This window comes from Ciconia boyciana, chromosome 10 (assembly GCF_034638445.1).
Source record: "Ciconia boyciana chromosome 10, ASM3463844v1, whole genome shotgun sequence".
NCBI classification, from domain to species: domain Eukaryota; kingdom Metazoa; phylum Chordata; class Aves; order Ciconiiformes; family Ciconiidae; genus Ciconia; species Ciconia boyciana.
The window spans coordinates 3790001-3812943 of NC_132943.1; the positions used below are offsets into that span (position 1 = coordinate 3790001).

At 39.3% G+C, this 22943-nt stretch overlaps 1 protein-coding gene across 20 annotated transcripts in view; it reads left to right on the forward strand.

Annotated features, from left to right (window-relative positions):
- LOC140657453 (uncharacterized) overlaps nucleotides 1-22943 on the forward strand; it is a 372414-nt gene that overhangs the window by 270695 nt on the left and 78776 nt on the right. For 4 of the 20 annotated variants that reach the window (XR_012044350.1, XR_012044351.1, XR_012044331.1 and 1 more), the window contains 2 exons: nucleotides 5524-6013; nucleotides 7228-10333. The exons of 13 other annotated variants lie outside the window; for them this stretch is intronic. Coding sequence is in view for 3 of the 7 variants with exons in the window: in XM_072874481.1 (XP_072730582.1) it covers nucleotides 5524-5644 (121 nt within the window). In the remaining 4 variants the exon portion in view is untranslated. Of the gene's footprint in view, nucleotides 1-5523; nucleotides 10334-18262; nucleotides 18528-22943 lie in introns of those variants that run through there. 3 more of the 20 variants (XM_072874482.1, XM_072874492.1, XM_072874481.1) reach the window with 3 other exon arrangements.

Consider the following 22943-nt stretch of genomic DNA (forward strand, 5'->3'; position numbering starts at 1 on the left):
CTGTCTGCAGAGCTGTGATTTCAGTTGCTGGCCAACATCTCTGTTGGTGGTTTTGACTTAGTGTCAGGCATATATATATTATCAGAAGGAGCTGATCAGTTTGTCCTGACTTAGTGGCCTAATTTATATTCCGTCATCTTCTTTGGAGAGTTTGTACAAATCTCTGCTCCCTACAACTGACTTGAGACCTCTTTTTTTTTTTTTTTCCTGAAGGAAAAGGGTTTGGGGTTTGATGTGTCAAGAATAAAAGCCTACTACACCTTTAGGGCATCATGTAATATCCAGAAAAATTTGAAAACCTTCAAAGTCCCTAAAGGAGGGTTTTATTTATAACAAATATATATTTTCCACCAAATGTCCAGCTGTAATATTATTTTTCTTTATTTTTGCTTCAGAACCATGGAATAGCCAATCCTATGGTGCCATAACCATCAAATAATGGAGCATCACATAATGACAATTTTTTTTATGCTGCACCTGTTCTTACGCTGCTCATCTTCTTAGAGCCTTCTAATTCACTCTATTTTGTGTTTATTAAGTTTTTAAATTTCCATTCCTGTACATTTCATTCAGTCCATTTCTGGACTTCTTTAAATTTGTCTTTAAACATTGAGATTTCCACGAGAACAGCGTTTCCAACCATTTCTCGGTTTGCCAGCTGCCTCTAAAAGGTAAATTTCTAATATACCGCTGAATTCTCCCTGTGTGCAACTTGGTTACATCCCTCAGTCTTTACAGTAACAGCCTCTTTTCTCTGTGTTTTCTATTTTCACTTTCACCTAAAAGCATTGAGTCTATTTTGATGTATCTGTTGTGCCAACGCGGAGTGGTGTGGATGAAGGAGGATGGAGCACTGTAGCTTTATTGTATTAGCGGAATAGACAGGGGCAATTCAGAAATGATTTCTTTCTCCTCCTCCGCTGTCATCCAAGCCCTAGTCCTTCACCTCATTGTCGTGTAGTGGAAGTATATGCCTTCAGCTTATGGCCTTCCTGTTAGTCGTGAATTTACATTTTATTCCTTTGCTAAGGACATTTTGCTCTAGATTAAAAGACGCTTTTATAAATCCCGATTGACCTTCTTAGCCAAACTTTGAGAGGTTGACATGTAATTTGTGTAGGGGAAAAGGGACCCGTCAGGCATCTTCACATGGCAGGCTCAGGTGCATGTGGATCTGTTGCATGCTCGGTTACACACCTCCAATCCCCAAATTCTGCTTTTTGTTCACGTAGGAGGATGCCCACACCAGGGCTGAGGGGGAGGGAAAAGGGGAGAGAGAAAAAGGGGTACCGGAGCTCATTGCCAGCTCTTCTAAATGTAGGCTTTTATGTGTTTAGCATGCATTAATCTTGTTTTCTTTGATTTTGCCTGAGAGTGAGAATGGATAACTTTTTGCTTTTCTATTTGTAATAATGAAGCTTTCCTGATGTGGACAATTAACGACTTTTTGTTCTTTGGAAATTATCTAGGTGCGTCACTCAGCAGTCTGCACAGCTGCAGCACCAGCCAGCTCCGTGCCAAAGGCGCCTCGGCTAATGCGTGAAAAGAATCAACGAGGGCTGTACTTAGCGGGGCTTTATTTAATTTCACATTTCTTTCTTTTTTTTTTTTCCCCCCCTGTAATTTCAACTTGCTCACAAAAGTGTGTGCTGAGCAAGAGACGGATAGGCAGAACGAGAAGGCAATCACGGCGTGAGAAGATGAGATGGGGATCTTCAGTTCTGCCAGAGCCCAGGATGCTCCTATTCCTTTTAACATCCTGAGATTTATCACGGGATTCAGTTTTTTTACAAGTATTGTTTGTCATTGAAAGAACTCCAAAGAACCCTTTTTTTGAAAGGCTCTTGCGGCAGACAGGTTTTGGCCTTTAAAGCTATTTTAAAAGTGGGCAGAGAGACCAAAATCTACATTTCAACTTCATATAATATTGTATATTCATAACCCAATCTTTCCCTCCTATGTCACTGGATAAATACACTGTTTCAGTGCTCTACCATTTTTAAACTTCATCGTTGGAGATAATCACCCAAATACATAATAACAACATCATACAAGTACAAGAAAATACGTTAGAAATTTCCTTTTTATTGTAACATAAGATAGTGCTTCCAAAATCCCAAACTGAATTGCTTTTCAGTAGATAAGCATCAAAAAATACATTTCCTGCTTTCGGTGAAGGTGCAATAAGGTGCTGTATCAGTGTAATAGTTCAGAATGATATGCTCTAGTAGTATTTTGATGAATTACATGATTATAGCTAAAATGAACACTTTCATCATGCCTGAATTAATAATGGTGGTATGATTTGGCAAGTACTCCTGCAGTGTTCTTTAACTCATCACTTCAGAAGACAGAGTTTTAGAGCCCATCCTTTGTCTCGGGGAAACACAGGGATCCTTTATGGTTTAAAAACACAAGAAGCAGGAGAAATGTGACAGCTTTAAAAGGGAAAAAAGAAACTAATGCATGCATACCTTCTCAAGCTCGTCATGACTTAATTGGTTTATTTTTCACTGCCTTATTCCACTGTCTAAGGCACCTACGCCCGTGTCAAAAAGAAAAAGATCAGTATTTTTTCATGTGAGAATAGGTTTGGTGTATTTTATTTCAACTGCTATGTTGCCAAATGATTCTAAAGACCTTATAAGGACATTGTTTTCTCTTAAACCATTGATTTTACTTTAGAACTTGGGTAATCAGTGTGTTCATTTCTGTGTCTTCCACATTAGTTAACATATGAAGGAGCCCACACCAGTACTTCAGCTACCTTGAGTGGAGCTGTGTATTGGTGTGCCCATTTCAGGGCTCCTCTGGGTGGTCCAACCATATGCATTAAATTTCCCACACTGGCGGCTTCCATGATATTGTGAGTATGTGTGTTTGTACAGCATTGAGAAAAAACCCACACGGCTGATGCCATTATAGAATTATTTGGCTGGTAATAAATGAAGGCGCTCAGTCTTTACGACTGTCATCTAGTACCTTTAATGAGAATTAATTTTACTTGCAATAATAAGAATAATAACCAGTCTGCTGTAGATAAGAAATGTAAACTTTTGCAGGCTATTGTGAAAAATGGTGATGCACAATGCATCAAAAACATCTGGAAGAGATGTTTCTGTAATTACGATACACTTGATGATTATGTTGTGTTCACTGGCCTTTGCTGGTACCCTCGAAGCTGGGTGATGTTACAAGCTTGTGCTGGTGCACTCAACTGGAAGAGAAGACATACTGTCCGGGGCAAGACCTGTCCTCTCTGTTTTCCTAAGTGCTTTCTGTCCATTGAATTTTTGCTCTTGGTTAATTATTATCTTCTATGTTTGCATCAAATAGTAATTCTATGGCATGACATATCTCAAGTGTGCTGATGCAGAAAGTCAAGCAAACATAAGCACGCTATTTTCTGAACCCAAGCTATAGGAAAAGTAATATTTGGTGCAAATGAGATTATAAGGAACATCTTGTGGGGTTTAGTATAGTTATGTATATTATGATCTATGATATTATGATCTATGCAGGAGTACATGACTTTGCATCTTTCTGTGTAAAGAATCTTATAGTTGAAGGTAAAAATGTATGAAAGACAAGAGACCTGAGTAGGTCACCTCAAATGAGAGCAGAGGAAGATTAGCTCAAGAGTGCTTTATATATCTTTGATCTAGCGCTGTTAGAAATCCCAGTGTAAGCCCTCTGTTGGGCCGTGGTTGGCAGTGACAAGCGCCAGGTTTCTAGTCACTGCTAAAAACCTGCCCGAACCTCAAGCAGAAACTTGGCAGAATAAAATTAAGCCATGTGTTTGCTTAGTGAGACAGAGTACCTTGCTCACAATTACATTTACCAAAACAGGACTAATGTTTTAAAACATCAAATGGGTCAGTAAAGAGGGTGATAACCAATAATCAAGTACCTCTTTCCCTCACTACAATAAAAAGCATTTAGCAACCTTTCTGATTTCTTGGTAGGACAACAGCTAAGCCAGGTGGATGTGTTTGCTCCCTACAATAACACCCTGTTGGAAATGTGTGCTTGTCAAAGTCTGGGCTTTTGCCCCTTATCCTGGGGTGGGGAGAGAAACGTCATGCAAACTGCACGACTGCCTTTGTGGTCCGTAGAAGCTAAATGACTTAACTGGTTTTTTTTAGGTTTTGGTGCAGGATATATTAATTTTTGGCACTCTCATAGTGTAAAATCTGTTAATAACTTGCGTGTAGAGGCACAGCCCCAGTTTAGCTCCTATTATAATGAAACAAATTGTAATTCTTAATTGACTTCTCCTATGGAAATACCAGCAATATAAATTACAATGTCACTAGAATAAGAAAGGGGGGGGGAAAGCCCTTTTTACAAGCCTCAGGATGATAATTTATAAATAAACTAAAACTGGGAAGCCTTAACGAAAAATCCCTATGGAATCCGACATTAATAGCCTTTACTTTTAATCTAATACAATAAATCTTGCAGCTATGTATCCACAACAGAAATAACAGAAACAGGCCAAGCTGGAGTAGATATGGGGGAGTTGGAGAGAAATATGCCCTTTCTTTAATTAAAAGTATATGGTGATTTCCTGGTATTCGAAAGCCAACAAGTCATTGCTGCCAACTCACTGCCAATCAGCTTGCTCCAAAGGAGGGTTTTTTGGTTGAACTTTTTGCCTAAAAGCAATGCAGCATTGCCAGAGCTTCAAAATCCACATGTTCTTGGGAATGTTCAGTATTCATTTTGAGGGCTGGTCTTCAGACCCCAGTGCTGTAATCACACGTGAATCTCAGATTTGTAGCTGTTTTGTGAACTGCAGTGTTTCAAAAAGAAATCTGAAAGGTCCAATATTAATTATTTTTATAATATTATGAATTTTTGAGAGGTATTTTGAATGGGAGCAAGGATAATGTCAAAAATTTGTCCCGCTAGAGGATTTAGTGAGTTTCTGCAGTGTCAATGGTGACTGAGAGGAGAGTGCGAGATGTGTTCTGTGGCATGTGATGGCTGGAGGGCAGGATAGGCTGTGAACAGGTCCTTAACTGTGTGCAGAGGTTCTAGCAGAACAAAGAAATTTAATCTACTACATATATCACACACCAATAACGGGAACTAGGGATTTTCTTAGGCTCACAATATTGCCAACACCCTGCATTCAAAGGTCTTTAGCGAGAGAAAAGAAAAATCATGGAATGATCTTAAAATTGTGATAAAAACAGCACACGTTCGCCTCTTGATTTGTCTACTTCAAGAATACTCCTAAGAGTATTGAGATTGAGACTGATTTTCTCAATCAGGGCCTGGATTTCAGCTTTATTTCTTCAGAGATAGTAACATTTTGTATAACCTTGTTTTTTAAGTCTCAGTAATGTAAGAAAGAATTAACTTTATGGTTTTCCCACCGTCATGGTGAGCAGCACTGATAAATCTACTACAAGTTTTGTGTTCCTATACTGGTTTTTGTCAGCCTAGAAGGATTTGGATGGGAACATACAGGTTTTTGCTTTGGATCTATTTTTACTTTTTTTTTGTTTCCTGCAGAGAAAAGCCTTGTTGTGTCTACAAGATGGATGAGTTGACAACAACAGTTGCTCCTCCAAGAACCTGCAAACACGAAGGCCCAAATTTAAGCCAAACTCTTCACTTATCTCATGAATGGTGACTTAGATTAAGCAAGCTACCTATCCCTTTAAACACTTTTGCGAGATAAGAACCAATATCCTGCATATGCACAGCACTTAATGGGTTAAATAGAAGATAATTTTCAAAATTAAAAGCCAACACCAAAATGATGTAAAAGTATTAAGGTTCTAGGACCAATGAACATAGTTATTCCTCAAAGCAGAGGGAGACATCATGACTTAGATTTCATCAATATTTATGTATATTGAAATTTGAATTTATTTGGCACACTACACGTATCTGATTCAGCCCCCTGACAGTAAATAAAGGATAATGTCTTTGAACAAAGCTGTAGAGCAAAGATGTTCCTACCACAAACTTCAGAGGGAGCTGAACATAGATATTTAAGGTAGAATTTCTCCTGTTACTTGCATGTGAAATTTATTTTCAGACAAACCACAGTACTATGCGTATTTTTTCTCAGTTTAGAGTGCTATTTTCCCACTGATTGCTTGGGGTCATGTGGCCCGTTTGTATTGCATCTGATGGCATATACTCCAAAATAACCCTGAAAAAGAAAAACTGTATAAAAGAGAAATCTTACCTTCCTTTTGGGTATTTTCTCCATTGTAAATGGTATGAACACACATGGAGTATGTACAGATGTCCAGTGTTGGACGGAGTGCCGCTCGGTTTTAAAGATCTTTACCAGGGGAGTTATGCTGAGGGGGTTTTTTTGCGTATAATTTTTAATAACAGTAACAGAAAAGTGGCATAGTCTCAAGTCCGTTCCCAAACCAGAGCAAACTGAGAAACCCACAAAGTCGGCGGCTGGGTTGACTTGTGCTTTCTGGAATGTGAAAACATCTGACCACAATTGTATTAACTGAAGATTAAGTGCAAAAAATGAAATTTCACCCTTTTCCAGAGCGCAGCCCTGCCAGGAGCGAGCATTACTCCATTGTCATGCGCTCGGCTGTAATTGCCTATCTGAGCTCGGAGATTAACATCACAGTTCTTAAACCATAGGCTACATATGCCAGACCGCGGCGCGTTGTGTCAAGCCACTTAGGCATGAACCATCAGTGTACAGAGTGTTACTAAACGCTCTTATTTTTATGTCACGCAGATGCAGATCATCCTGAATATTTCTCTGGACAAATTGCTAATCGCTACCTTGTTCAAAATCTGTTGGACATTTCCTATGTGCTGCATCTGATTGTGATTTTTTTTTAAAAGCGATACAAGCAATAATATGAAGCTCACTTATGAGGCCTGCATAAAATGGTGTATAACAACCAAGTACAGTAAATTAAACATGATACTCATTACATAAATACAATTATATTTATCAGCCTTTTATAACCACACAAAGCATTTACCAGTAAGAGTTATTTTGGAGTAGATAATTCCCAATTAACTTTTACTACTTTATTTTTGCTAATTTAGTTAGATTTAATTTTTCAAATAAAAAAAAAAAAAGCTGTATCAAATGGCATCTCTAACTATTACACTGGAGATGAGATATAATTAAAATGTTATGTATATGGAATTGCAACTGATGGGAACCTCAGCTTAAACTCTTATTTTTGTCTTTATTTGATTGTTGCCTGCACTGCACAGATAACATGATTGAATTGCAAGATGGCTGTGTGCCCACAGTGCCAGCACCAGGAGCTTGGAGAAGAGAGGGAAGGGAAGAGCTTGAAAGAAAAATTACCTGGAAAATCAAACAGGTCAAGGTCTGGCCTTAAACGTGCTGAGGAATCCTGTGAGAAGTCCTTCTCTGACCATAGCATTTTATTCTGCAAAGCTGGTTATGCAGAATTCTGCATTATTCTGCAAAGCTGGTTATGTCTGTGGGGTTGGGCATGAGGAATGGTGGACTTCCATGGGTCCAAGGTGAGAGGGGCAGTGATCTGTAGGTGCCTTTCTGCACTGTGGACACGAAGTGACTCATGCATGAATTGCTCATCAGCCTGTTAATAAAACTTGTGATTCCATTGTCTGGTTTGCTACCAAACCCGAGCATCAGGCGAAGCCTGGGACTGTTTGCTCTATGCCAGGAAATGTCCCCATGTCTCAACCTGGATGACAATGCAGCACACTGGTCAAAGAAGACTCTGTCTGAAATTGCCACCAAAACTCAAAGTTCAAGCCAAGCTGGGTCACTTGGGTGAGGTGTCCTTCCCAGTGATTTGAGTTTTTGAGGCTCTTTTCAGCTCCTCATTTTCTCAAGAATGGTGGTGAGAGACAGAGTCTCTCTTGGGCTGAGGAGTACACAGGAATCCATTGACAAAGTCTCATCATAGTTTTCTTGTGCTTTTTAAAGAAATCCTTCAAAGTAAAAAGAAGGACAATTCTGAAAAGGCTTCCTACCTAGTTTTTTCTTTTCTGGTTTCTACTTTGTCTTGAGATGTAGGGCTTAAAATCTATAGTTGAAACCGAGGGTATTGGATTTCGCCGTCGAAATCCAACTACAGACATGCTGTGTCTCTGTTTCCCCATCTCTAAACCAGGAATAGTCTAACCGGTCTCCCAAAGAATCCCTCTCTTGGCAGGATTAAATGTGCTGACGGCTGTTAAGGCCACTGGTGTGGCTTTACAGATTTTGGTTCAGGACTTGGCTTGGGGGCCGGGGGGGTCTCCACACCCCGGGACGTCGGCTGGATGCGCCCAGTGATTTGCCCCAGGGGGAGGTGCGGTGGAAACACACAATATTATTAAATTGAACCTCTCTTAATTTCATCTGTCACTAATAATTAAAATATAAACGCAGCGTTGCTAATTGTGTTTCAAACAATATGATTTTAAAATAAAATAAATGTGAACTCCAAGTGTTCAACACCGCTCTAAGACAAGAATTAATGTGTTTCACCAGGGAAGGGGGGCTTTGGTGATGGTAAATATCAGAGCTATCTTTCTAAAGGCGAGGACAGTTACAGACCCACTGTTCATTACTTTGGATGTGTCACATTTGCTAGTATGACAAGATGTATTATGGACGAGGAATTTTACAGATGGAGAGAAATATCCATGTAAGTTGTTTATTTGATTTTTTTCAATATTTTTTTCTTTTCTGTACTACCCTGTCCAACCTTGGGATAATGGAATTATTTTATGCCTTCTGCACTATCATCAGGCTTTGGATGGCTGCACAAAGGCCACTGGCAACAGAATAAGATGGCTGTAAAAAAATGCAAAAAATTGGGATAGAAAAAAAAGGTACAACCAATAACTTGCCCTTAAATTTAAAAGGAACTAAATGAGGAACTTCTGGACAATTTATCTTGCTGTTTACAGATAACAAGTCACTTTGTTTTTATGTGCTCAGTCTAGTATTCCATAATTTATTTGAAAGAAGATGAGAAATAATGTAGATAAATGATGAAGTGTCAGGGTCTGACGCTCTTAAATGAAGCTATTATGGTCAAAGAGAAAACGTAAAACCTGCGGCTCATTATGAGAGCGTTCTACTTGTCAGTTAAGTGAAAAGGCCTGGAATGATTTCCAGTTTATTTGTCATTGCAGTTATTAAAGCTGTCTTTTTGGTGCCATGAAAATGAATTGAAGACTTTATTCGAAGTAAATTTGTACTAAAGCTTTCAGATGTATCTTATGTGAGTTCAGTGAGGCAAGAAAACAGCTTAAAAGCTGAAATATTACAAGAAGGCAACTACTGAAGTCCTGAAACACACAAGAATATAAAGTCTGAGGAAGTTGCACAAATAAATGAAGTATTTCATCTCTTGGGAAATAAAGCTTAGTTTTACTATATTGTACACTTAGACAAAGAAATCAGCCCTTGTTAGTGGCAGCAAAATATTGTCTTTCATGGGCTTGTGCCTGGTGCTTACTTTTATATCAAGCTATTAATTTTGGGACAAGTTTATCAGAGAAGTGAGGCTTTTCTGTTCCAGTCTGCATGGAGCATCTTTAGAAATACCATCTCCGAGTCAAAGAGTAGACGTTATATCCATGGCAAGATTAGGCTTTTTATGGTCATTATGACTAATGTGGTTCAACTGCAGGACAAAACGATGCATGGGAGATAACGGGGTTGGTGAGACCAGCCCAGGAGGATCCATTTCCCTAACTGAATGACTGGGCTCCAAAGCAAGGAATGGGAGACATTATCGACATTATCGACATTTTTATCCCTCTTGAAATGGTCTTAAAATAATTAATGAACCTTGCGTAGCTTGGAGGTTAGAGTAAAATTTTAGTTCGCCGGCAACTGAAATCAAGTTAGCCCTGCTACTGAGGTGGTCGTTGACACTCGCTTTATTGCAATCCCTTCTTAAGATTATTTCTACTGAACTGTAAATATCAAATTTATGTAAAGACGATTGACAGGTTTATTTTATTCTGTTTTGTCTATTGCTCTAGATTTCTTTTCCAGTAGTGATGTTCCCCACTACTGCTTCATATTTGCCAAGACAAATTAGTGTAGTTATACTAGGTTTGGACTGTCCAAAAGGAAATTAAGAGTCTTTTTTATTTTAAATTGAAAGCTATAGGAGCACTAAACTGAATGCTTAACTCCAAGCTCCAGCAGTCTTACAGCAGTATAGTTGACACTTTATTGCAGATATTACAAATGTTATGACATGTCTTCAGGGTCAAGTTAAAAACAAAAAGGGTTCCACATTCTCATCAGAAGTAATCTGTCAGTTTTGTCATCAGATATTATAGCAGCCCTCAGTAGCAGTGTCACAGTCAAGGGTTTATCAGGCTCTGTAGTATATGTATACATACTCCGATTTCCAGGGGTTTATATCTGCAATAAAAATTCCCTCTGGGCTAAAACTTGGCATTCATAGCCCAAAGGGATTTTTTTAATTAAAAAAAAGTATCAGTGAAGGTTTTCTTGAATGATAAGAGCACAAAAAAAAATCTATTCTGCATTTTTAAAATACTTTAAATCTTTTAAACTGGCAGACTTCAAATATTTAAGCGGCCAACTCTCTTTACATAAGAGACCATTAAAAAGGACAACCCAGGAAGGGGATAGGTGGCGGAGTAGACAAGTGCTTTGTGCTCATCGTGAGTATAAGTGTTGAGCATTTGATGAGATGTATAATTAGCCACACATTTCTAAAGCTCTTGGTGTCTCTTTCTATTGAAACTCTGCATGAGGGAATTAGGATGTCTGATGCACAAATATAAATCATTTCTTCCTCGCCACCCTCTGGCATGGTCCTGCAGAACAGGGCTGATACGGTGTAAGCAGCTCGGATCCAAGGCAGCCCTTCTGATATACGTTACGTCTGTTCTGCGTAGAAACAGAGGACTTCATTTTCTACAGTTGCCGGTCTGGTACTTTTTTGCTCCTGTTTTCATTACAGTAGTAACCAAAATATGCAAAGCATGGCAGAGCCATTTAGAAGGAAATGTGGAAAAGAAAATAACACAAAAAGAAATGCCCATGCAAATGATGGCTATGGAAGGGATGTAAGCACTGATGGGCATAGTGCTGGTTAAGACCATTAACCCTGAACACTCATTTATTGCTAGGTGTTGTTGTAGGGCTGGTCTTTGAATAATTGGTGAGGAAATTAGGAGCAACATATTAGATACAGAGATGTTTGCACTAAAAAGTGATGAAAGACTATCTCTTATCACTTTAAAAATTCCATCCTTGGATATCAAACCCAGACTTTGTATGAGTATTTGCAAATATTTTGTGTAACAGTGTGCTGTATACTGCAGGTACCACCTGCCCCTGTTTATAGTCTGTGGCTCAGGGACAGGGCATATTAAAGAGTCACCAGGGTTCTCCATAAAATCCTGGTAAACCAGCAGAAAACAGGCACTGCTGTGTAACAGGAAGGGGGGAAACATGACTGTGGGGTGTGTGTGGAGGTTATTATGTTGTAATTTGTTGGACTTCCTACGGGGAAAATAAAAGAATGTGAGTAAAGAAAACCAGTCCCGGGACGGTTCCCTGCCATGTCCAGGGGGAAATTGTCCTCAAACGAACCTGCACGTGCTTCTTTAGCGCTCTCGTGGAGGCCAACCTGTTCCGTTGAGGGGAAAGCACAACTAAGGCCTTCCATTGGAAGAGTATAAATGGACTCTTCGAAAATGCTTCCTATTCTCCGTATCTGCATACTCCATATCTGAATTCTTCATATCTGAATTCAATGTTGAATTAGCACCATCCCTTTGCCACCAGGAGCTGCTTCTGAGAGTTGTCAAGAGACTGCTAGGAAATGAGATTGGTGCCAAGGATATTCTAATTTTGTGGCGTTTTATTTAATCCTTTTTTTTTTTTTTTTTTTTGCTTGTGCCTGATGATTCTTTTATTTGTTATCAAGAATTTAACTCTTTATTTTGCTGGAACACAACTTCTTTTCACTTTTGACTTCTCTCTAGTGGTCAATGTGAACTTAGAGGACTCTCACCAATCCAAGGCACGTGTGTTCCCATAGGCAACCTGCCCATACAGAAAAGTGTTGCAGAGTATCCCAGACAAAGCCAGCTTGGAGATCTCAGAAACAGATGGTTTTTTTCCTTGCCAGTCTGCAAGAGTTACAGGCTGGTAGTGCCAAGCTCCAAAGGAAAGGAGTTACTCCGGAGTTACTCAATTGCTGTCTGGTGAGGGGCAATGCTGGGGAGACAGACAGTGCCTAACACTGGTTGAACCTCTGTATCACAGATAGCTAAACCAGCCTGTGGAGATCTGGATTTTTAAATTTGTGTGTGAAGAATATTTTTCTTGAAATGAAAATATATAAAATAATTACTATAGGCCCACAGTGTCCACAGTATGGTTATTTTTTATGTCTGCTTTTGCATTTTTAATAAAAGTCCTATTCTTAGTGCCTGTGTTCTGGAAGTCCATACAAATCTACTGAGAAGGAGAGACCCATCAGCCATCAACCTTTTCCACAAAATTGGTTGATCCACCTATACAGATTCTCAGTAGCATTTGCGGGCACCGGATGTGAGTGAGCATGGTTAGGTATACTGTTTTCACTGACCACCAAAACCTATTTCCTACCTGCCGTGTGGCACAAATTCCCCTAGTTTTGGGTAACAGCTGCCTACTGTCTGCCATTAGATCTCTGGAAATGTCTAATATTCCCTAAGTCTTCCTGAGAAGTTCAGTGTAAAGGACGCTACTGGAAGAAGATGGGGACTGTCCAAGTTGCAGACAGACTCGTATTTAAAATCTACATTGCTTTTCTTTTTGCTGTCGCAAATGTACAGATTAGTACCATTCTGTGACATTTTAACAAACTTTCGGTTTCTGCATCAAGCAGACTAAGACTGATAGTGACAATTTTGATGCCCTGTACTGGGACATAAGACTGATGAGATGGAAGAAGAAAGGGCTGTCTCAAGGGAAGAAAATGGTTTCAGTAAAGGCCCATAAATGCAAATCTAAGTACTCTTTTTAGTAATGCTGGTCTATTATTACAGCCTAAAGGAAGTTCATTTAATTAATAATTCAGCTCCTCATCTTCAAGTTGCTCTCAGTATGAACTTTAGCATCAGAAATGGCCAGGAATTTATTTTGTGATGCAGATGCAAGTCAGAAAAACCAGCATCATCAAAAAAGCCAAAACTTTTGCCAAAAACATACGCCTATTTTGTAAAGTTTCATCAGGTCCAGTATGCTGATTAAAGCCGGAGAGAAAGAGATCAAAATCCACGTTAGAAGAACCGGTATCAAATAGCCACCACAATTACTCTTAGCTTTAATGAGACAGCACAGAGGTGATAATTATATTTCAGACAAATTCCCAGGGCACCAAACTACTTATTGCTCAGGGTGATCTTCGGCAGTCTTTCCCATTGCACATGCTGTAATGTGAAGAAACAAACCTGTGCCCAGGTCCTTCCTGCCCGGGAGAGTTCTGGACCAGCGCTGGGACCAGCATCCCGGGCAGCACCGGAGCCCGGCCGGGGCACTGCCTCCCTTTGCAGCGGGGCTTTTCCTTGTTTATCCCCTTTGTGCTTCTTTTTCCAGTCTGCAAAACTGTAGTGGTAGTGGTTAACCCGCAGGGATTTTAGAGATCATAACCCACAGAAGCATCAATTAAGTGCTTTGGATTTTCTGGATGGAAGCTGCTACAGAAATGCAAAATGTTGATTTTAACCCCCACTCCCCTCACCCCCGCATTTTCTTTTATATTTAACAATTTAGGTGGTTAGGAACTGCTTTTGTGTTGTAGTCTCTTTTAGCCATGCTCCTATTTTCTTCTCCTATGTTATCTGTTGTGTTGCGGTTCATGGGCTTATTCAGTTTTCTCTTTAATCACATATTACTTGACTCAAAACCTCTTTGAATAGTTTACTCCATGTGGCAGCTGTATGCCAACAGAGCAGTTTTGTCTCACATTTCTGCGGAGGGGTAAACACTTGTGTCTTCAGAGTGCAGAAAGGGAAAAGATATTAATTTCTGAGGCTTGGCGGTTGCTACCCACTTGGGTGAATACTTTGGACTGGAAATCTAACACTGTCAGTGAGAAAAAAGTATTCACATACCCTATAATTCAGAATAATTAACAAATTATAATCTATTTTTATTATTATTATACAGATAAGCTTTAAAAGGCACATATACGTTGTGATTTGCAGGCTTTTCTGCTGGATGGGGTGCTGAAAATCTGTGTTTGGGGAGCAAGAAAGGAGCACTCAGCACCAACCTTCGCTGCCGTGCTCTCGGTTTGATCCGGTGCCCAGAGATGGAAAGATTTGCATTGACTTTGTGTGCTGTGAGATTGTGAGCAGTCTGACTGCACAATATTAACAACCCAGATGCTGAGGATCAGGGTCAAGAAGAATTTTTTATTTTGTTCAATGATGTCACCAGAGATGGGACATAACAAGTTGTTTGGGTTTTTTTAAGCTCTTGCAGATGAATAAAAGCTGAGTAGAAGCAGACTTATCTCATTGTAGAAGAGGAAAGTGATCCAATAGTTCAGAGTAAAGAAATAATAACAGGGGTAGCCTGTGAAAATGTTATGCTAGAAAATGGGAATAAAATTATGTTGCTGATCATCTGCCTTTGCTGGCATTATTTTACAAACTTCAGGAGAAAAAAAGATAAAATTATTGTTACTCTGCAAAATTTTTAGCGGAATGTATTGAATTCAGCTGTGATTGCCCCGTGAAAGGACAGAGGCTTTCATGGGCAGCCTCAGTAGGTAAAGTAACGTTCTGGGAGTCTGAGAAATTGTGAAAGAATAATTATGAGTTTTTTTCTACCAAACTAGCCAGGGGCAATACATTCTGGATGAAGCCTGGCAGCCTACTCTCTAGCATATATTACTTAGTGCGGGCTTGATTTTGGGGGGGGCTTTACCTGCTTCGGCCAGCTTTGAACACCCTGGTGTGGCTTTTTGCGTGAACAGGGTGAGGAAGCTGCTCGTTCCCAAGACAGTCTCTACTGACTCTCCACCATCTGGTCTTTCTTAGACCTGCCTTCTGGTTCAGCCTTTCACACCAATTGCATTGCACGTGTACACAGGTATCAATAAAAATAGACGTAAAAGTGCTATTTAAGAATTTCTTCCCTTTGAAAGCTTGAAAGTTCCTTTTCTACGACTTTTCTTAGCATTGAAAAATTAATTAATAAAAAAGGTAGCATAGTCTTGCTGCATCTGTGCCCCCATAAAGTATTTGCCTAAAGTAAAAATGCAGTAATTTTTCAAAAGTCTGGAAAGATCTAAGGCAAAATTTAAAGTTAATTTGACAGGCAAAGTTTCAAGATAGAACACAGCTAAAATTTCATTTTCTCACGACAGCATTTCCATGTAGAAGGGGATTTGCATCATGATAGTGTGCAGATAACCTTGTGAAGTAGGTAAATGGTCTCATTAGTGATTTCACGTAAAAATTCATTGTTATTTCAATGCACTGAGTAGCACTCCAGTGGTGCTCGCTGCCCTAAAATATGCAAAATTAATGCGGTGAACATTGTAAAACCAGTTCCAGAGACATCCAACCTACAAAGACAGAAATGAGTTAAAGATAAAAATCTGTGACATTTGACTGTTCTTTTTCCCTGCCTGATTTATCTATAATTCAGACTGCTTAACTTAACTTAAATACAGATACCATAGTCGGAGTATTTGTTAAAGCACTAAGCTGACAAGTACAGAGCACCGGCCATTATTTCTGTTTGAGAGTCAGAGGTTTGAGCTATTCATTTTGTAGCTCGACACTCAGCACCACAATTCCTTGAATTCCCAAAGCTTTTCATACGGCTTCCTCAAGGACAGCTATCATGTCTTAGCTGCTGCAGTGACAGATGGGATACAACGTGTCATGTGATGGATAACGCTGGAGCCACAGTACTTAATCCTTCTAATACTAATAGCGGCATTATCATAGAGATTTATGAGAATGTCAGTTCCAAGTTCCCAGTTCCATTCATGGGTTTTTAAAACTTCAGCTGCAAAAAACATGCATCCATCCCATTAATTCTAATTATCATGGTTCATCTTCTCAGCAGTTTTGTACTCCGGAACCTTTCAGTGCAAATTAACGTACCAAAAAAGTGTATTAATTAATATTTGTAGCTTTTAATTTCTGCAAGAGTGTTGTCTGGAAGCAGCTGGCAGTACAGGGCCGCTGCTATTGAATCTTTGCCAAACAAGTGCAGATGTAATTTTGTTATCTCTTGCTTAGTCATTTACGCAAATTAATTTGAACAATTAGCCTTTTACTGGTCCTTCATGAATCATGCAAAAGGGATCTGCCAAAAAATTGCTGGTTGACAGAAAAGAATTGGTTAACATTGTAAATCTTACAAAAAGGTATTACTATGTTTGGGATAAAGTACAACTTCAGGAAAAATCATGGAGATTTTTTTTCTTGTGCCTTATCTATTCTACTTTGCACTGTTGATTATTGTTGGAGAAAAAAAAAATAAAAGAAGAGTAAGCAGTAGAAATTGGGGAACTTTGTTTTGGATGAATACCAAAAAAGTTAAGTTTCTTGCCTAAGTGTTGTCTTGTCCGCACTGCCTGCAAAGCTGTGATGGGTTTCTTTTGAGAGGAGGTCCGTGGAGAGGTCAGGCACTCCAAAGGAGCAGATGTGCTCATCCTCTGAAAAAACACTGACATCTTCAGTTTCTTTGGACGTCATTCTAAAGGAAGTCTGTTATCTTACCCAAATGTCTCTCCTCTTAGTAAAACAGGCTTCCACATATACGCTGCAGCCTTGACCTAAAGAGATGCTGGAGTTTGTCTTCAGGTACCTCACAACATGCGGATGAGCTAAAACTTGTATTTAACTAACGCTGAGAATGCCAACTCATATGTGAAGGCTAGGTTTGAATGACAGTGAACTCAGAAGTTTCAAAGAATTGTATCATTGCTCTTTTCTTAAATACCAAACTTTTTTAGTCAGATAAGCCAGATAATCAAGCTCACTAGCAAATGGTGCCATCCAGAGACTTTGAATAATGCTGTGAAGGCAAATCTCTCTAATTTGCTCTTATTGTAGAGTATATACTCTCTCAATTTTTTTTCTCAAAAATTTTGTATATCCTTTTGGTTTAAATTGTATTGTATAAATCTGAGCTTTGTGATGGATAGTCCTAAATGTTAGTCGCAGGTGGCTTTTATGATATGAACATGGCATCACAGCCAAGCTAATTGTTACCTGTCCCTTCAATTTCACCGTTGGGACAGTTCTTGCAATTTTGCAATGTAACTGGAAGTGCTGTAACGTCTCTAGCTGAAGAAAAAAAAAATCGTTACCTAATGGTCTGTTGCATTCAGAACCAAGTGCATTGGAATGATCTTACTGAGATATTTAAGTAAAACCTCACAGTTTTGTCTAGCCACTTCTCCTCCTCACCCATGATGATGATGGTGCGCTGTCGCTGCTGCCACGCAGCAGGTCGGTCCTGCAGGAGAGGTAAAGCTCTCGGGGCTTGCTGGGGCACTAACAGGGCTGGCAATCCTGGTTTGCCAGAGGCTTTCCTGGAGTGTTGGCTGTAGCTGGGGGAATAACTTTGGAATTAAATCCTTGTTTTGTGGAAATCACACTCAGGCTCACACAAATGCTGACTCTTTGTTAGTTGAGCCAGACAGTCCTGTGCAAATTCCATCACTCTGGCAGGGTAAGGTATGGGTCCCTTTCCCTCTAATTGTTTTTTACAAGCTGCGATTTCACAGTCTGTATTGTTATTTCCATTTGTCCATTTGATTGCGGAGGGAAGAGACCAGATGTTGTGTGACAAATCATAGCTATTTGCAATCTGCTGGAATTCTTATAAATTGTACCGGGGATCATTTTCTGATAACTGATCCTGCAATCACTTACGCACGTGCATCACTTGTGCATGAGATGTCCTATTGAAGATTGTGGATCTATTCATATGCTTAAATTAAGCACGCCTCATGCGCATTTGTGTAAATGTTTGTGTTGTGAAATATGCTGATATTTAGAACTTGCCTGTTAGATTCACCATTGCATTAATTTACATTTAATCAAATCACATATCATTATTACACTGTAAAACTTGAAATCAGTTAATGTTTTTTATTATAATAGCATATGTATGGCTCAAAATTTGGCTGAGGTTTATCCAGCAGCAGAGAGATCCAATTCTGTTTACTGATTTGTAATTCGTAATGAATAGTTCCTTCAGTAAAGTGCATCAAACCCAACCCTGTTATCCATCTCTTTTTAGGGTCTGTGGCTAATCAAGGAAGTGGTCTCTCACTGACACACTGAGAAGAATGAAGTTAGTTCCTCTGTAATTGAAAGTATCAGTAGTAAACTTGGCTGGAGCTTGATTAATGGTATATTAAAATCAGAGTCTTCATGGTGAGTGCTAGATAAGGAGTTTTGGGCAAATTACTTGGTTACTGGGAAACCTTTAAATTTTAATCATGGAGACACTTCAGCGTCATTAGGAACTGAAAAAGACAATGGGCACTAGGAGGAAGTTATGTGAATTGATGTGCTTTTCAATCTCTTCTTCTGTGGTGATATTGAGTGATGCATGGGCTGCAATCGAGAATCCTCTTGCTCCCCATGCCTTTGATTGCTGTTTTTATAATTTAATATTATACAGTTCTTTATGATCATGGAAATCAGATGAGTTAGTTGCGAAAGATGGAAGGTTTCAGTGTAAGAAAAATTAGTTTAACATCCTGGTTTCTCTATGCTTTTTGGCTGGATAGCAAGATGGAGGGATGCTGTAACTTATATTTAGAACCAGTGGAAATAGAGAAACATGATCTTTTACACACATGTTTATTATTTAATGTGGTAATAACATTATGAATCTCCAGCATACATTTACACGTCATTTTGAAGTCCATTCTTGTATAGTGAGCACATGCATATCTGTAACGTATAGGGGTGCATGTATCTAATATCTGTGATATATCTATAGAGATGTGAAGTGCTATAATAGCTCTTTATGAGGATACATATGGAATGTAGACATCTCTCCTGGGTGACAGATCCAATTCAAACAAGTGCTAATAAAACCGATACACTCAACTCCTGCAGTCACAGCTTTTGTTTCTGCCTGGGATTTTCAAGCGCCTTTAAGGATGTCAGGCTCTCGGCTCCAACGTCATCGAATAAGACTAGAAATACTCAACATATTTGAAGTGACAGCATGGGCTATCAAATTCAGTCCCCAGCTTTTCCAGGCAAGCATACGATGGAATTGGGTTCATAAAGTGACCACTTTAATTTAAAGTCAAGTCATTTGTTTGCCTCCACTACTACTATGGGAGAACCTCTCTCCTGCTTGAAGATGTCATTTAGACATATTCTAATAGTCTGAATTTATCTGTAGCCAGTGAGTGCTTGTTCATATTTGCGCCAACATTGTCTAGTGATTTAAAATGGTTTTCACCCCAGCCTTCATTCACTTCACTGGGCTAAATAAATGACTTTGTTTCATTCTCATCACTTAAGAGAGGTTGGACTTTCGCCTCAGTATCCCTTTTCCATATTTTGATGAATTTTCCTCCTGTGTGTGAACAATCTGAAGCACTAGGTAACTGCAACATGGTGCTAGCATGGGCTTGTACAACAGTATGAATATTTTCCTATTTCTAATGAGAACATTATTCCTTCCCTATCCTAAGATGTACCTGCCATTTGTGTTCATGGGTGCGTTGTATTGGTGGCTTATAGTCAGCATAGTGTGAAATCTTTGCCTTCCTCTGCCTTTTCCAGGCAACAAGTTCAAGCTGTCAGCAAAAATACTGATTATTCACCCCTAAATTCCTGAACTCGCAGTTTTATATTACTAAATGTTATCCTACTTTTGTCATTGCAGTCCCCAGATCATTTAATTTACCTGTAGTCTGATATTCCTTTGGGTTGGCGATGCCTTCCAAATTCATGTCATGAAAAAAATGTAATTGGTATACTAGCATTCTCTGTCAAATTAATTATCAAAACTGTTAAATAAGATCAGCTCTGACACCTAGGCAACGTGGGATTAAAAGCGGTTTGTCCAAAGTCACATTGGAGTGCTATGAAGGAGATGGTCTAAATCCCAGTGTGTTTTCTATATTAGAGAAACATTCATTTTCTTTCTAAAGGAAAATTTACTGGGAAACATGTACTAGAAAACTGTAAGCTAGGAAAAGGTTTCTTTCTAGCAAGGACAGAGCTTGCTGCAACAAAACTAGTTACAGAAAAAGAAACTTGGTTTTGCAATATGTGTATCAGTTATTATAGGAGAAGCTGCTTGGGTTTAGCCCAGAGGTTCTGCTCACACCAAAGAAAACTCTCAGCCTTGTTTCGCTGGCTGGAAATTCAGTGTGTAAGGCATTCACATAGAATGCAAGAATTCTAAGTCCAAGCTGTTGGCCTCAAAAAAGCATGGTACCAATCTACAAGGTCTTTCCCTGTGACTATCCTATATACCCATTCTTGCTGAAGCAGATTAGAAACATTTTTAAAACAAAGAAAGTTTTCATGGAGCAGGAAACCATTTTCCAGCCAAAATAGCCACGGGCTGGAAGCTGAATTCTGGCCAGAGAAGAGAAAATGCCAGACCAAAAAGTGAGAGGAAGAAACATATCCTGGCAGGGTGAGTTGTGCTTTTTTTTTTTTCTTTTAACAGATGATGTGTACTTAGGAATTGAGAATATTAGAACAAGTCCTAGGGGGATATGGATTTAATGGAAGGGGATGAAGTTGTTGTGGAAACATATCATTTATTAAATTTTCTCATTCAGATGTTTATTATGTGATTTATGATGACTTAAGCTTATTATGTGCCCCTTCTTAATTTGTCACATAATGATTGTGCATATGTATACAGCCATGCTGCGGGTGGATTCGTATATTCGGAACAGATAAAATGCTAGAAGAAGCCACTCCGATCAACTGATCTACCTTTGTTTACAGTGCAACCCTTTAATTTCAACCAGTATCAGGTCATTCTATATACATATATTGCTACAGAATATAGACATATAGTATGTGCAGCACATACTTAGAAACATTCTTGATGTACAGGATTTTTAAAAGTAGCATTGTATAGTATTACATAGATTTTTGTGTGTACAGATGGCCAAATATAAATAAGGCCATATTCCCAGCGGCCTGTAACATCCTGTGATTTCAGACACCTCATTTGATGTTTACACAGTCTAATTATGAGCTTAAAACTGGAGAAAAATTTGAGGCCTATAAAAATGTAATGCTTATCTAATATAGTTTAGATTTGCCTTATCAGCCTGGCTGAAGAGTAGTCTATGTGTGATAGGCTTGGATTATTTATTAGGTTCAGACTGTTAATACAGAAAGATGTATGAAAAGTTGAAATGCGAGTCTGTATTGCATTTTGAAAGTGCAGTAAAGGGCTGAAGTGTTTTTAATTGCCTTTGCAGCCCTCTGCACGGCTGAGCCTGGAGGACGCATGGAGATTACGGAGGTGTCTCAGCACTGACATGTGCTTGACAGCTCCATCTTGAAGCCTCCCAGCCTGTGTCCCACCCCAGCGTGTCCCTGGGCCGCGTCTGACTCCCGCCCAGCACCGGGGAGGCTCCAGGGGATGTTCTCAGGCATCAGAGCCCAGGTTGCTCGTGTCTGAGGGATGCTCAGCAGCCGCAGGCAGGCTCGGAACTTCTGCCTGGTGGGAAGGGGCAGGGCTGGAAACAAGGGGCCAGTCCATGGCATTACACCGATTCACTTCCCCAAACCATGCCTTTTTTATAGTTACGGCAATTCATAGGCTGAAGATAATTTTTGCTTTTCTGTGCTTTTCTATGCTTTTCTTTGCTTTTCTATGCTTTTCTTTGCTTTTCTATGCTTTTCTTTGCTTTTCTTTGCTTTTCTTTGCTTTTCTTTGCTTTTCTTTGCTTTTCTTTGCCTTCTCTTCTCTTCTCTTCTCTTCTCTTCTCTTCTCTTCTCTTCTCTTCTCTTCTCTTCTCTTCTCTTCTCTTCTCTTCTCTTCTCTTCTCTTCTCTTCTCTTCTCTTCTCTTCTCTTCTCTTCTCTTCTCTTCTCTTCTCTTCTCTTCTCTTCTCTTCTCTTCTCTCCTCTCCTCTCCTCTCCTCTCCTCTCCTCTCCTCTCCTCTCCTCTCCTCTCCTCTCCTCTCCTCTCCTCTCCTCTCTTCACTGTGCTTTGCTTCACTGCTTCTCTCTTCTCTCCCTTTCTTTCTCTCTCACTCTTTTTATTTATATCTCTCTCAATTTCTTTTGCTCGCTTTCTTTGTCACCACATCACTGGGAGAGGAGAAAAATCAGGAAAAGATTCTGATTAAAGATCCATCATAAATTAATGAACAAAAGTGCAATCCTAGCACTTCATGCTAGAGTGGAACATTTTAAAAAATCATGAAGTGAAACATAAGAACACTAGAAAAGTTTGGATTGGGGTATAAAAATTATTTGGAAGACTGTGTGCTAATCAACAGTAAATGTAAGAATCAGTTAGGTTGATAGGGCAGTGAATGACTTGTATTTTTTATACTGGAGTTTTTCAATCAGCATTTTCTGAACATGGTTTCTCATTATGATAATGATGATGGGATTAATTATCACCATGAGAACAAGTGATAATGGCACTTTGAACTGTGTTTGTCACCATATGACACAGACTATTACTTGTTTTTACATTCTTGGGGACATGTGTGCATTGAGGTGCTGACTTTCTCACCGAACAACGGGCTAGCTGGCAAGGAGATGTCGAAGGAGGACTAACACTGACCAGGCAGGATGGCTGCCCTTTCACAGACCTTACAGGTCCTTACCTGGTTGCGTTAAGGTAGCACCAGGAAAATAATTGAAATTAGTCCTTGGGATTAACGTTCAGCTGCAGCATATACTTTAAACATGATGTGTAAGTGAAAACATGTGGTTACCTTCTAAGAAATAATATTCTTACAC